Raw genomic sequence first — 16,891 nt, 5'->3', positions numbered from 1 at the left:
TGTTTTCCATTACAAAATTACTTCTCTTTAAAAAAACATATTTGCTGTAATCTGGTATGAACCAAAAGAGCTGACATTGGATTGCATTGTCTGAAATGAACCTTTTTTATGGGGGAAATTTCAAGCTTTTGTGTTGTTGCTCAGAACAAAAGAAGTCTTCAAGTGATGTTAAAGGTCCCATGGTATGGAAGTTTCCTATCTCAAGAAAGTAGGAGCAGCAAGAGAAGATCCATAATTTGCTTCATATTTCAGTACTTATTAAGGAAATTACAGCATATGATAACTCAAATAAATAATTAAAAAAAAAAGGTATTTGAATATCGGGGTGGGTTTTGTTCCCTGTATGAACCTGTCCCTGTATGTACACTGTAACATTCAATCCAGTTATCTGCTATGTGTTTCTTGACTCCTCTTACAGTAGAGCAAATTAATTTTTTTTCCTATTCCAATTTGAGAGAAAACCTGTTTTTCTAACGTTTTGTATCAGTGAGAGCTCAGGGGAGTTGCAGTGGTTCAGTAGCTCTTAATGATATCTATTTGTTTTGCTCTAGCTTTCCAGATCAAGACATTCGCAGAGCAGCAGTCCAACAAATAGAAAATCTGTCAAATGATGAATTGTTAGCATACCTCCCACAGCTGGTTCAGGTAAGGAAGGTATTGATAGCCAAGGAAGTCTTCTGTCCAGATAATTAATTTCATTACATACTTTTTATTCTTTCAGTTTGATTGATAAATTGTAAGAGGAATAAATAGCAAAAGCTTGTCAGGAGATGCAATGATTGAATTAACATCAGGGCTGAGCTGTAGACCATTTCTCACTCGAGATAATGTAGGTGTTTGGCATGCTGATTGAACTTTTCTGTATACTACAAGAAGGTATTTTCAAGTTAAAAAGAAAAATTAAAAAATCACATGAATAAGATAAATTCTGCTATGACCACTAAACCAGAGGCTGGCGGTCAAGGAAGCAGGTGTTGCAAGAGTTTTTTAAATAGAACATAATGGCGATAATCATTGTAAGCACAGAGTAACCAGGGCAGTTTGGGTGTAGAATTGTCTCTTTGTAGTTGTACATTGCATTTCACTGAAAATTAATGTTTTAAAAGTTACGGGCCCACTGCTTCCAAATAAATGACTTTGTGGTTGAGTAGGTCCAGTGTTGCAGTTAAGGTAGAACCAGCCACTTTGAAAACTTTATCCCATTACTTTTTAATACCATGCACATAGATTACATACAATTCAACATTTTAGAATTCCGCAGGGTATTTTAAAATATATATTTATATAGATACATACACATATGCACACATAACTATATAGGTATGTATGTATAAATGTATAAATATGTTTATGGAATCTGCTACTGGGAAGCAGTGGAACCTGCACAGCTTTACAGCATTCATAGTCACACAAAAGTACACTTATGTGATCTTTTCACCTTCTACAGCTTCTGTTTCACAAATAGTATTTTTTTTCAAAATCAGATAATCAGATAAAAATTTAGGAGGGAAGAAAACTGCATATTTACATATCTGTTAATACAGCCAGAATCAGGATGATATCTGCCTGTCTTATAGAAGGTGACAGATGCTTGTGTCCTGAAGATTCTTTGCTCACTGAATTGCTAAGGCATTCTCAATGTGTTGGATTGCTTCATTCAAACTAAGCACTGGATCCTTTCTCATTAATTTTGTTACAAAGGAAAGACAACAAAGCCAATTTACAAATGATTCTTCCTATTCATTTACCTGTTCAGGTGCTCAAGTTTGAGTGGAGCCTTGAAAGCCCTCTAGTGAAACTCCTGCTGAATCGTTCTCTTCAGAGCATCCAAGTGGCCCATCAACTTTACTGGTAAGATCATTTGCCATTACTACCATAGTTGTTTTCTGTTAGAGTGAACTTTATCCATTATTCTGTTGGTGACAAACTCTCTTTTTGTTTAAAATCAAGAGAAAAGCTAGTTTTTTGCTCTCTCTTTATTCTCCCTTTTGTACTGGGTATGGGTAAATTATATAAAAGACCTACTTATCACTGTCTTCATAGTGCATTTCACAGGAGTGATGGAAGTTCTGTTCACTTAAGACATCATTTGTTTATTTCTGCATTTTCTGGTTTGAACCAAAAATAGTCTTCCTCAAAAATTGCAAGCTCCAAGCATCATTAGCTTACTTTTAGAGGATCCTGCTTTTGTGACTTTTCTTTGCTCTCCTGAAGTTGTCAGACTTGCCAAGTGTGTCAAAATGTATCTCTTAACCCTTTGTATATCAGTCTGACTTGTGATGGTAGTTTCCAATAGTTCTATTTCATGAAGATGTATGAGTCCTTACAGTAACTGCCATTCAACATCTACCTCTAAAATACAAGACCTCTGTAGTTGTATTGCAACATGTTATTCTGTTTGCTGTGCTGTTACTTCAAGGCTCTCTGAATAGGAATGTGGCTTTCTTGCTGTCTAAACAACTGCCCTGTGGTCTGAAAGTCTGTTATGGGCTTTGGTTTTTGGTTGGTTGGTTGTTTTTTTTTCCTATTTAATAATGATGGATGAACTGAGCCTTCATTTACAGTTCAGCTGGTTCAGACCCCTTAAAGCAAAACCTCCCTGTGAAAGAAGGACAACAACTTGAAGTGTAATCGTTTGGTTGATGAAGTGTGAGGTCGGAAAGAGCATAGATCATACTTTCATACCTCCATGGTCTCTGGAAGTGCGAGTGGAGATAAAAAAAAACAACACACATTTAGCAAGTCATTTTTCTGACAGCACCTGAAATATTCCTGAGCAGATTCTTACTCTCTTGTATTAAGCTTGGTTATACTGGATATAAAATGTCCAGTTAAATGTGCCCAGAGAGTTGGTAGTTGTTCGTTACAATTAGAAATTATTCCTAGAGTTCAATGGATAGTGGGAACGTCATCAGTTTGCCTGTGTTCTCTTTAACTCATCTCTTCTTCCCAGAAGAAAAATGACTAAGTATCTGAGGTCTTATTTCTCTTTGTTTTGCCATGTAGACCTGTGTAGATCCCCATTTTTATCCTGAATTTTGCTCAAGCTGTCTAATATTATAATCTTGGGTAATATATAATAGATATTCTATCCTGACTTGTTGATATCCTGTGGCACAATTTAATGTGGCAAAATACTTCCGTTTTATATATAGCTTAATATATAGCATAACTGTACATCAAATAGGGTACTTCTCAATGCTCACTGTATTCTCTGCCTTTCAGCTGGTAGTAGCCCTGTTCGTGTAATCCAACCATGGATTGCTTTTCAAGCAAAAATACTTAACACTCAGTAGCTGATGTTATCTCCACTAGCAATTGGAGATAACATCAGCTGCTGAGTGTTAAGTATTTTTTTTATCATCTTCTGCTTTGGTTGCAGATGGAACAGGTTACTAAGTTACACATGATTGTGGACACTTCCCATAGATTAAATCTTGAAATCAACATGCTTTTCTATGTATGCATATGTCAATATGTGTATGTATAGAAATAATATATATACACATATATTTTTAGAAATAATAAAACAAAATTACCTTTTTTTTTTTCTTCTTCTTCTATATAATACAGAAAAGTATTTTCTCTAGTTAACATTCCTCATTATTGGCTTCCAGTATTGTCTTACTGAGTCACAAGACAGAAATGGATGTGACTTTGTGAGCATTAGGATCTTGGCAGCATAACAAGAGAGTACATTGCCAGCTAACATTTAGCATCTGCTAACTTTCCTTGTAAACCTGGCAATCCTAAGACTATATGGTCAGGGCTTCCTTAGCCAAAAAAACAGATAATATCAGGAGGGAAACACTGTAATAATGGATCAGATGTTGTATATTTGAGTTATTTTCCATCGAACAGCCTGTCAATAGGCTGCAACAGATTACTTGTTTCTGCGAACACATGCACCTAATGGCAGTGTCTTAGGATATGGCAAAACCTGGGAGAGTGGAGAACCATGAGCAAGTATAGCAGACAAGTAACAGCAGCCACCTCTGTGGTAGTCATCCTTGGAAGGACAGTGGTACAGTGGACCTACGTACACATAAGTGAGTGGTCATTAATTTTAGGTGGGGAGGTGGTTTCGCATTATAAACTTGCTGGCTGCTTTCAGTTTCAAAAGTTGTTACATTTTCAAGTCTGTCTAAACTTGTGTGTATAAGATGTATGTTTAGCTGCACAAAGTGATTGCGCAAGCATCCAATAGTCCCATTCAATTCAGTGGAAGGAGCTGGGGTACCTCTTTTATTTAGGCTTTTTGTTCAAATGTTTCAATCTAAACTGAGAACTTAAATATGGCACACAGCTTGCATTCATCACATTACACTTTTTCCTTTGCTTACTCTGCTGCACCCTGTTACTCAGTATAAAACTGTTTTCTGCCTAACATTTCAATGTATTTAGTTATTCATATTCCTCTCCAGTATTTTAAAAGGCAGTTTCCCAAGTCATAAATGCTTTTAATATATATCAATAATTTCATAGTTTTTATTAATAAAGCCTTAATTAATTAATATTTTCCTTCATAAAAGTAATGCCAGTCCCTACAAAAGTAATGGAAAACAGAGGTTTTCTTCCACTTGTCTCTAAAGCGATTTTTAAAAGAAGCTCAGTGATTTAATAATGTAGGTAACATGTGTGCATGTACACTCATGTTACTTCTTTTAAGAAATAGGATTAGGTAACATTTTATTCTCAAGTGTTATATTCTGTTTTATTACCAGATCAACAATCAAGAAGCAAGGACTTTTAAAAACAAACTTTCATAACAAGATTATTTTTAATTGCAATGAATTACATTACCATTGCACTATTAAATAATACAACATTGTGCACAGTGTACCTGCCCAAAATAAAACTTGGAAAAGAAGACTCTAATGTAATTCAGAAAACTGGAGATGTGATTACGGAAACACAGGGGAAAAGTAAACTGATTTTAATTTCCATGTTTTGCAACACTATTGTAAATCTAAAAACTAGTTAACAGAATGGGTGGTGACTGTCAACACTGACTTATTTTAATGAGAAATATAATTTATAATAATATCTCAGTTGTTTAAAATGGACTCAATTTCCCTGTGCACCAGAGATAACCAGTTACTCAACAAAAGTGTACCAGCTCATCACCTTTTTAATATTAGTGTTTTCCTCATGTTTAGGTGGAACATCCTGTGCTCTAGTTTGCATCCATTGCCCCTCATCCTACCACAGGGCACAAATGAAAAGAGATTAGACCCTCCTTCTTGACAGCCACCCTTCAGATATTTATATACATTAATAAGATCCCCTCTCAGTCTTTTCTTCTCTAGACTAAACAGCCCCAGATCTCTCAGCCTTTCCTCAGAAGACAGGTGTTCCAGTCCCTTACTATCAAGTGTTGGATAGTAAATTGTTAGCTTCTTTCCATCAAGCAGTGGTAAGTTTCTCTGAAGATTTTATTTTAAAATTATGGGATAGTAATTGGCAGAAGTGAACAGAACAGAGAGAATATTAATTATTAGGATACGTGTTTAACTGTTGTAAATCCAGGGTACCTTAAGTGTCTTTATTTGCTTTGTATCTGCTGCAAATTTATCCCATTAATTCTGCTATTTAGAGTGAAAAGGTACTAGAACTTACACTCTTTGCTTGTTTGTTTGATTTTTTTCTTACCATGCATAACTTTTCTCCTGCCAAAATTCCTGAGGAATTTGGGCCATCTGCATCCATCAATGCTTCATCTCCACATTGGTACTTTTAAATACATTCCACTACTCAAGGAGGCTGAAAATTGCCCATGCACACAGTGCCAGCAGAGGACCTATATACCACTTAAATCCCATTTTACTCTTATTTCAAGAGTTCCTAATGTCCCTGATGCATGAGGAACCACTGTCTTCTAGAAATTCACTCTGATTCTCATATTTTCTTATCAGAGTTCTTGATCGGGGAGAAGACTGGAGCAAGTTTTCCCATCCCCTGGAGCTATGATGAAAAGAGGTTATTAAACTTGTTCTAGCAAAGCAGGAAAGTTATTTGAGGAGAAAGAAACCCACTTGAGCCCCTTTGGGTCCTTCTGCTTGCAGAAAGTCTCTGTTTATCTCCTTGCTATTGTGTTTCACAGACAGGGTTTTTTGTCAGCTTTTGTGCTGAAGTGTTAATCCGCTCCTCTGTCTCTAGCAGCCTGCCAGTTGGTTTCCCACTTGCTTGAGCATTTTTGGCTTTTAGCTACTTTCATAGGTGCAGCTGCAATAAACAATCAAAACAGCTGGCTAGGGCAGCAGGTGGCCAGGAGTACATCTCACAGATGGTTACCTTCCACAGGAGGATTGAGTAACAGGGAGAAGTGCAGTGTCCTCTAGGATCCGTGGCAGCTGCTTGAAGCTTGTGCTAGGAAACAGGTTTAATTGTCATGGAAGAATATGAATGTTTGTAAATTTTGCTTGAGCTTGAGAATCTGGTATGCCTCGCTCAAGAAAAGAGAAGGTTAAGTGAGATCCTTTCTGAAGGCAAAATGTCCTTTGGTCGCTTGCCTTCTAAGTTCTTTTAGAGTTTTAAGTCACCAAAACGTCACAAAACTTCTCCACATTGTAACATTTCTCTACATTTTGACTGATAACCAAGAGAAAAGGGAATAATCTTCTATCTTTTCCAGTCCACATCTCATAGATAAGCACAAATGTGAGATTAAAAAGGAACTCTTAGTGAAATCCAGAAAACTGAAAACAATGTGAATTAGATTATTGATTGGAAGGCGAGAACATAATATTTTATTTCTTTTTCTATACAAAAAGAGCTGTAGGAATTAAAAAGAACATAACCAATGTATAAAAGTTTTAAAAGACCATAGTTAATTTCTCAAATATTGCAACATTTGTCCCTCAATACTCTTTTCCAAAATCATTACCACTTCATTTCATTCAGCACTCTAGCACTGGAAGGATAGATTATTGCTTCATGTTTTCTGAAAGGAAATAAATTTTTCGCTGTCAGAACTGGTTTACATTAACCATCATTTACTTGAAGACTTAAAAAGAGGGTATAAATCAAGCAGATACTTATCTGTCCAACACTTAATTATCTGAACATTAAACAGGCAGCCATCCTGCAGCTCTTCCTCTTTCCACATTATGGTGTCTTTCTCCCACAGTCAGAAGTTGTCAAGTCTGCTAATTATTAATGAATTTCCTAAATAGCTGTGTAGAGCAGGCTGAAGAGCCCAACCCATTGAAATCGTATTCGTATAAATACAAAAGAGGTATATTTTGGTTTGTGTTATTTTGGTCCTTCTTACTGATAAGAATCAGAAAATCACTTCATCATATATGTAACATACAAATATGTAACATTAAACCTGTGAATAGAGAGTCTCAGTATATGTTTTATCAGTTGTTTTGCTGCTCTGCATTAGGATTTGAGTTCAAGCCTGGAGTTGCTCAGTCTTACAGCCTTCTGAAGTAATGTGTCATTCAACCAAGTGATACGTATAAATGTCACCTGAATTGGAAGTACTTGTGATCGTCATTGTGTTTTGTACTGCAGAGAACCACAGCTGCAGGGTGGATTCATATCTAGGGATGTTACTTCTAAACTCTTAATTTTTACTTATTAAACACCAATAATTTGGTGACCTTTTTTTCTCTTGTTGCTTACGTGTATTGTAAATAACAAAAGACGGCTATTTTGTGACTTAAAGATTCAGCTGTCTACTGTTCTACATGTTTCATTGTTAGCCATGTGGGACTTGGATTACTGCCTTAGAAAACAGAAATCTTTTTTTTGTTTCCTAGTTTACAAACATTCAATTTTCTTGGACTCCAGTTTTAGAAAACGTGATAGTATCAGATGAAGCAGATTTTGTTGTGGAGAAGCACAAAAAATTAACATAACTCTTTGTTGGTTTTGACCTTCAGTATTTACAGACTCAGTGGGCAAATGGTACATTTAAATGAGCAAAACCATGCCTTGCATGTAAGTCAACACATTTTAGTTTTTAAGAAAAAAATGCTATTCTAGGCTGACTTCTTTCTGGCTCTAAAGAAGGTGTGCTGGCTGTGACCACAGCTGGATTTGATAAAGGAGGTAGTATATTGCAATTCTGGGTTGTGAATGGCAGCTACTGTCAATGTCTAGCTACTCTAGGTCTGTCAACAGTGCTCAATAAATGAGGACTGGAGAGAAAGACGGGGTGCTAGACCTCTGGTCTGCCATGCTTTCTAACTGCTGCCTTCCTCTCTGGCCCTGTTTTAATCTGCTTTCTCTAAGATACTGCTGGAGCACAGTTTGGGGGTAATTAGCTCCAGGAACAACCCTGGAGCTAAGACAAGATGGGCAGAAGCACCCCAGCTTTGACAGTGTCCTCCAACATGACTCTACCCATACTTGCAGGCTTGTGTGAACCATCTGAGTCAGATAACACTGACCTTCAGTCTCTTTTAACCTCTCTACCATTTGTGGGCTATAACATAACCATCACAGTATTTCTGAAGCCATGGGCTCAAATACACAGGCACAGAATCTTGTGACCACAGGGTGCAGGACAAGGAGCACCAAGCCTGTGTGCTGCAGGGGGAACTCTGTACAGTGTCCAGGTCCAGGAAGTGCTCCATGTGTCTCACTTATAAATGTACCTTACAGCACAGGCTGACATTGACTGAGATAATCCAAACGCTGGTTAGCCTGGTTTGATTGCAAGAAGTAAAAGTTTCAGGCAAATCTACAGGCAGATTGGCAGGTTTTCCAACCCTTGGTACAAATATTTATAAAGTTGCTGTCTATACTGTTCCACATATAAAGGAAGGAAGTCTGAATCCTTAACTTTTTGCAGTTGATGAGACTCTCTCCAATTTTTAATGCCCTTTTAATCAGGGAGTTATTATCTGGAATGGTGTGTGACACATCTTGCTAAAAGTAAGGTCATTTATTTAAAGGGGTTTGCTCATAACATGTATTTGCCAAAAGTACTTCTGATGCCATGATTTCTTTTTGTAAATATTCTGACTAAAGTAATAAACATTTTAACTTCTACATTTCCAACTAAAAGAAAGTGGAAAATAAGTTCCAAGGAATTAAAAACAAATTGCAAACACAACTGTGAAAGTTTAACAAAAAACTTAAACATAGCATTTTAAGCTTTTAAATATTAAGAGTGAGTTAGTTTTCCCTCTCATAAAAATTACCACTTGTAAGAAAATAATCCATATAAAAATTAATGAAGCAATCAAACTTATGCCTCTATGTAATTCAGTTAATATGATATAATCTGGTAAATACTTGACAAAGGCCATAAATAATATAGTTGTTCATATGTCTATTTTTAATGAATTTAATTATTCTTAGTAGAATGAATGTGTTCTTGAATGTTTAGAGATCTAGGAATGCTATGTGTTTTTCCAAATTGGGTGCAAACATGAAAAGGAAGAGGTAAGGCCTCCTTGTGATCGTGCATCAGAGCGGGAATGGAGTGAGGCATGATTGTTCCTGTCATTGATTATATTTGTGCAGGCAAGTATTCAGCTGCAGCTAAATAAGTTACAGAACACAGAGATAACTCTGTGTGTGTGTGTGTGCCCCCTTCGGAACAGAGGAAATTCCATGCAAAAAATTGTATATGAGGAAGATTAACATTGTCAAGTGCAACATAAAAAAGTTCTGCAAATGCCAAAATACCAATGTGAGTTACTGTAATGAAAAAGTCTTAGAATCATTGAATGGTTTGGGTTGGAAGGGACCTTAAAGATCATCTATTTCCAATCTCCCTGCATGGGTAGGGACACCTCCTACTAGCTCCATCCAACCTGGCCTTGAACACTTCCAGGGAGGGGGCATCTGCAAGTTTCCTTGGCAACCTGTGCCAGTGTCTCACCACACTCATGGTGGAGAATTTCTTCCTGATGTCTCTCCTAAATGTCTCCTCTTCCAGTTTTAATCCATTACCCCTTGTCCTATCACTGCATGCCTTTGTAAAAAGTCTCTTCCCAGCTTTCTTTAGGCCTCTTCAGGTACTGGAAAGTTGCTATAAGGTCTCTCCTTGAGTCTTCTCTGGGCTGAACAACCCCAATTGGTGTACCAGTGTACTGACTTAGAGTTGAAAAGACACACTAAAAAAGATGAAAGATTTCTGAAAATATGAAAGAAAAAAAAAAATGCAACTGGCTTTAATTCTTTTAGCTGCTTCGTGATTTATAGGGTAGCATTAAGGAAAATGTTTTTCAGTACATTGTTTTTCAAAACATGGCTTGTCTGATTTATTTTTGTTTTGACTCCTTTTACATATAAAAATGTTGAAGCTGACAAATCTAGTTTTTCAATTATGCTGGAAAACTCCCTGCTAGCTTCAAGTCATATATAGCATAATCTCTTCAGTAATGTAACTGAATATGAAAGATGGGTGTTTTGTTTTGGATATCCTCCGTTGAAAGGATTGAATGCGCCATTTTAGTGGTCTGATACTGTGTCTCTGGTGCTGGGATGTGTTGGACTATAACGACCTGCTTGTGGAGTTAAACAGGAGTGAGGAAGTGGAGTGGGTGTTGCTGAGAAAAGGATGCAGAGCAGGGCTCTGTCCAGATGTGACACTAGCCTCTCATCTGTGCCTTTCATCTTTTTTCCATTAAAAATGTTTTATTGCTGCTTCCTTCAAAAACAAAACAGAGCGCCAAAATCTTTTCCTGATGGATACCTCACATAATCTTTCCTTGTCCCAGAGGAACATTTGGGGATGTAAACCAGAGGAGTAATACATCAGGAAAGCTTTTGACAAAACATTTATCTAGTTCTGTCACTTCAAATGGGTAATTTTCAGTCACAAGTTTGATGGATGTTGAGGAGTTGTTTTGGTTTTTATACTGTGAAAGAGTGCCAGAAAAAGATGGCTCAGAGTAATCCATGAAGCTGTGTCTTCACACTGAAATTTGTTGTAGGTATTCATTGATCTAGGCCAATATATGAAGAGCGACCAACTTTAATAATCTGAAATGTCAAAATCATAAGTAATAACAGTAGCTGCAATTTTAAGATTATGCAGATTTCCTAAATCAGGCTGTAATTATTTTGGAGAGTGAAATCCTCAGTCAGGCAGCTAATAGCATGGAAGATCTCCTGGGTTTCTCATCTGAGCAGCTGAGGGTGTGTTTCCCTGGAGAAATCTGGCAATCCTGCAGCTGATACGGGTCCTCCGGTAGGCTCCTTCCTTGCTACAAAGTCATGGTTCTACCTGATTCTGTTTGCAGAGGTGAAAAGTTAGGAGATGACATCTCAATTGGAATTTGCCAGATGTAATATCTAAAAAAAAGTATTTTCTTCTCACTTCATGCTTCCACTTCCACTTTTTACCTTTTGTGAACATGTGGAAACTATTTCATTATGATTAGAAATAGTGTGGCAAGCAGGACCAAGGAAGTAATCGTCTCTCTGTACTTGGAATTGGTGAGGCCACACCTCAAATACTGTGTCCAGTTTTGGGTGCCTCAATACAAGAAAGACATTGTGGTGCTGGAGTGTGTCCAAAGAAGGACAACAAAGCTGGTAAAGGGCCTTGAGAACAAGTCTTATGAGGAATGGCTGAGGGAGCTGGGCCTCAAGTTGCATCAGGGGAGGTTTAGACTAGACATTAGGAAGACCTTTTTCACTAAGGGGTTGTCAGACATTAGAACATGCTGCCCAGGAAGGTGGTTGAGTCACCATTCCTGGATGTGTTTAAAAGTCATCTAGATGTGATGCCTGGGGATATGACTTAGTACTGGACTTGGTAGAGTAGGGTTAATGTCTGGACTTGATGATCTTGAAGGTCTTTTCCAACCTAAGTGATTCTATGATTCTTCTATAAGTGGCAATTATTGTAGGGAAAATGGTTCTGCATATGTTTCAAACATGCATCAGATTATCTAAAATATAAGTCTTGCTCTGTTATATATATTTTTCTCTTTCCAGCTTAGCAAGCTTTTCTATTTTAACTATAACTGTTTTAACCAGTTTTGGGCAATAATTGTCTTGAGCTACCCGATGAAGTTGTTTTCAATCCATTTTTCTTTGAATGTGTGTCATACAGTTCTTACTTGACTTGAATAAATGCAGTGTGGCTCTGAGTCTATTGGTTTGATACCTTGGGAATCCAAATTTATACTTATCATGCAACTGATCACAACCTTGTCTGACAGGTTTCAGTTCAGGAAATCATTCTTATTTCTAAACAACTTAGTGACAACTTCAGGGAAAAGTATGAATAAACAGAGGGAGACTTCAAGTGGATAGAGGACATTCAGCGTGATGAATTATTGGTCAACTTAACATTTCTGTCTGTTGTATGTTTCTGTGGTTAATATTTCTAGGCTTAATCATAATTTTCCACCAAAATGAAAGCTATGGCTTGGACCTTTGTCCAAATGACTGAAACATTAGAAAAAAAAGAGAATCCTGAATTAGACCTTGTTGAATATGTTCCATCAGTACATGATTTAACAGAAAATTGCTTTGTGACTAATGGGAATTTTTCTAAGACGAGAAGTCTCTAATGTAAAACCAAATATAATTATTAACAGGTTTTAAGATTAAAAAAATACCCAAAACTATAATAAAGGGCAAAATTTCTAGGGAGGAGAGGGGAAAGGACTGATAAAGGTCTTCCCAGGTCAACAGTGCAGAATTACTGCAATTCAGTATTTTTAGGTATTAGCAGATGATGACTATTTCAGGATTAAATTCATAAAACCCTTGCTGTTTGAAAATATTTCCTTAAGCATTAAATGCTTTCTGAATACTCACTCATGCTAAATGGTATGTTACTCTGTAATCATAATGTTGTCATTTGGACAGAGACCAAATTAAAAATAAGCTGACAGAGGAAAGAACTGTCAGATGAGTCGTTTTGTGTGGCATTTTTACTTGAACAACACTGCTAACATGTTGTAACAAACTCCTTTTAAGTAAGAGAACTGCATGATGGACCATGTCTCACAGTGTTTTCTTGGCAAAGAGCCCACTTGGTTATAACTGATATATATGTTGGACCTTTGAAGTGAATAACAGAAAGTGACCAGTGAATCTAAAGGAATTAAGGTTCCTTCCAAATCTAAAGCCTGTAAAACTGTAGCCGATAGTTTGTACAACCAGTAGACCATCTCAGTCAAAAGACACTTAGCTGGATTGTTCTTTAGCTTCCACTGTGGTGTCTATCAAATACATACAATACTGTTTGTTAAAGTTCATTACGTTATTTCGTTGTTTCAGAAAGAAAATCAGGCTACAAGAATAGACTTTTGTCTCTGAAAGGCCATTACTCCTATATCGAGATACTTAGAGATACGTTCTCACAATATCATATTCATTGTGGTAGTTTTGCTGAAATAAGTCTGTGGCAGAAGGGTTATTATAAGTAAGTTAGTAAGAATTTTTTTTCAATGAATAATTTGAAAAAATGCTAATCAAAATAAAAGATTTTGATCTTGAGAAATCAGAAACATTGAGTTCAGATGCAAACATTCTGTTAGTATCCAAAGTGCCAGCTGGAAAAAAAAAGTCTTAATACTTATGCTAGTCACTGGAGAGGTGAAAGTAGAGACTTGTGGCTCAGATAAAGCAGAGAATGACACATTGAGCTATTCTGAATTATTTAGCCTCCCTACCCCCTCCTGCCCCCCTTCCCCCCCCATATAGTTGAAAAGTACCCATTCATTCTAAAACAAGTCACCAGCATTTTTTCAATTCAATCTAGAGGAGATGCAAGGCATATTTTGACAATCCCTGAAACACAGGTTGTTCTATCAGATACATCTTCTCTTGGTTTTCATCTGAATTGCTTAATGCTTTACCATTAATAGATTCTTAGCTTGAAAAGAGACTGCCTTTTAAACATAATGATTTATGAAATACCATTGCTATCTCACCTGTGCTGTATGTCACCTGGCAGCTGTTCACTGATGACTGTTACTTGAGAGATGACCCATTTGCTTGTGTTTAAAAAAAAAAAAAAAAAAAAAAAAAGAGTTATTAAGGGTTAAGACAGGATAAATTGCTTGTTGGATATATAGGAAATTAATTGGTTGTAAATTGATAAAAGTTTCTGTGGTGGAGTAGCTACTGTTGTTTTTTATTAATCTATGTTTCTTTCAAAAAGCTAATACAAATTACCTCCATGGAAAATTTAAAAAGGTGATTACAAATATGTTTCTGTTTATACTCAGTTCAGGATTTTAATAGACAGAAGCAAAATAACATGCTGGGTGTTAGTCTCATCAGAAAAATAAATAAATAAAATTAGAGGACTGACTTTCCAAGATGTGGTTGAGCAGTGGAGCATTTGCAGCTCGAGAGTGGTGCAGGTTCTGTTGTGAGGATAAACAGACAAGGAGTTAATGCCAACACCTTTTTTTAGTATTATTAACATTACTAATGGGGGAAAGAAGTGCAAAGGTTATCAATTTTAAAATGTTTTAGGAGTTGGCTTTTAGGGAAAGGAATTCTCTACCTCTGACTGTTCTTTCTTTCCACAGAAGGATCTAGATAAACCATAGTAAATGAGCAAGTAAATGAACTGTCTTCTTAGTAAAACTAAGAACAGTAAAGTTCTCTTTATTAAAGAAAAATGATTGAGATAGGCATTATAGTAATAAAAAGTAATTAAGAAAATTAATGGTCACTTGAATAAAGAAGCAATGGCACATACACAAGTGGATGAACTTTTTGACTTAGCACCATCCCTCTCACAAACTGACATTTATTTTCTCATTTCATCTAATAAATGGCTTGGAGACTTCAATTCCTTAGACATAAAGGTGACTCTAAGTTTTTCAGTATAAACAACAAAGCAGCCCTCAACATCTCACTCAATAAAATCCTATTCTGTGCTTCTTACTTTTCATTTTTCTAGCTTGTGTAGACAGGCTTTTATCCAAGTACATTAAAAAAAAATATGTTGTTTTTTTTTCCTTTACATTAATGCTCAGTTTTCATGGTCAGCTTCCCCCGACAATTGTTCATAGTCTCTAATCCAATGAAATCCCCCAAGGCCTCCTTATTTCCATTCCCAGACCACTGCTTGCTCACATGTATGCAGTGATGTTCTGTTTATAGATAGACATACATTGGTGCACATGCTTTCCTGCTTGCAGTCTATATAATCTAGTCTATGGAATTTTGTGCATGGAACCCAAAATCTGCCTTCAACATTCACTTGGAAATCAGTAGAAGATGTAGTGTGCAAAGCAGAAGGCTTCTGGCAGTTGAAAGGCTTGAAACTGGGAATTCCCTCCACCTGGCTCTGCAAACATTTCTGTCTCTCGCGCTTTAAGATCTCAATTCTGAACAGTCTTCACTGGTTTGAGAAAGGAGGGAATTGCCACAAGGTCCTCAGTGTCTGCACAGAAGTGTGGAGCTATGTCCAAAGTAATACAAAACTGGTTTTAGGCAGACTAAGGGATAAAGGGTAGTCACAGGTAGTCACTGAGGGAACTGAGAAGGACAGCAAAGCAAAATATATTTATAAGAGGAAGGGTGCAGAAAAATAACATGACAGCAGAGATAAGTAGTAAGTAATATAGTTCTGCTGTTTTCTCTAGAGGTGGGAGTTAATTTTCCCAGATGTGAAGTTTAGATTCAGGTGAAGATCTCTGGAAATAAGTGGAAGATCTAGAACCACTTTCACAAAAAAACACTTCTTCCCTCTCTATGTAGTGTAATTTCGATTTGATTGCCTATATTGCTACATGATCCTCTGGAAACCTTGTGCCTAGACATGTAACCACTCTATGCTTCTATCTCAGTCTAAGTTATTTGCTCTAGAAAACAAGCAGCCATCAGCTTCCCTTTCATAGGAGCCACTGGAGATTCGTACTTGATCTTTTCACACAAATCCTGACTCAAACTGGACTCTCCTCCTTTTGTCTGACACAGCTCTTCTAAGAACCTGGAAGACTGTAGACCAAATAGTGGAAAAAGTCAGATTTTACAATTTTTCCATTGCAAACTTGCAAGAGAATGTTGTCCAGGCAGTGGCACAGGCAAAACCCCAATCTCTGCTGTTCTGTACCCGAGGGTCATTCTGGCTGATGTGGTTTAGACAGTGTAAAGAATAAAGGAGTCTTTCTCCATAGCCTAAACCAATTATTCTCTATCACAGAAATTTTGAAGTAGTTGCTGTTCCTGTGGCAGTTGGGCCCCAGCTAGAAGTGGATGCCAGAAATTGCCTTTCAGTTGCAGTGCAGTTAACAAGACCAAAGGCAGACCAGACTGACATTCACAACTTAGAAATGTGGGTCTCTGTCTCCCTGTTCATGTTACTATTTCCAAAAAGTTATGATGATCAACAGAACTTTAAGTCTTCGTAAGGTAAACCACGGTATCCTTGAAGGCTTACCTGTCATTTGATCATTGCTTTGTGTTTTGGGGACTCATCATCGGATGGTCAGATTGCAGCTCTCTTGCTTCCCTTGTCTCAGGAACTCTCCCAACCTGCTGTTGAGGCTAAGCCCTCTCAACAACCTGATCCAATATCAGAACCAACTCTGCTTTGAACAGAGGACAGTCAGACCAGAGGGCCTCCAGAGGTCCCTCCTGATGTCAACTGTTAAGTGTTTCTGTGAGTTATAAATTAGTTCTATAAGTTGCCTTGTTTACTGATAGAGTTTATGCAGTCCTTCAATTCTTGAGCCATCAGGGTGGACCTGATAATGTCTTGTAAAAAGGGGTGCCCTCATCTTAGGAAGGATTGAGAATTACATGAGTGTTTCTTAAATACGCAACTTGGTATTAGGTATAATCTGTTTGATGGAGGCTTTCATCAGTAACTTTCTGTAGTGTTCCACACAGGTCATGTTACAGCTGAAAGATAGTATCATGGTGAAAACCACAGGATGGCATCCCAGACAGACAAGAATGGCCAAATGATATGTTCAGCCCCAAGGAATTGCACTTGCCA

The 16,891-nt window shown here is 37.1% G+C and overlaps 1 protein-coding gene across 1 annotated transcript in view; it reads left to right on the top strand.

The window, feature by feature from the left end:
• Positions 1–16,891, top strand: part of PIK3C2G (phosphatidylinositol-4-phosphate 3-kinase catalytic subunit type 2 gamma) — a 201,110-nt gene that overhangs the window by 85,944 nt on the left and 98,275 nt on the right. Inside the window, 2 exon segments of the mRNA XM_051642625.1 lie at positions 552–645; positions 1,757–1,851. Coding sequence (XP_051498585.1) covers positions 552–645; positions 1,757–1,851 — 189 coding nt within the window.

Source organism: Apus apus, chromosome 1, assembly GCF_020740795.1.
Source record: "Apus apus isolate bApuApu2 chromosome 1, bApuApu2.pri.cur, whole genome shotgun sequence".
NCBI classification, from domain to species: domain Eukaryota; kingdom Metazoa; phylum Chordata; class Aves; order Apodiformes; family Apodidae; genus Apus; species Apus apus.
Note: the sequence above shows the minus strand (reverse complement) of the source record. Positions and strands in the feature narration are given on the sequence as shown.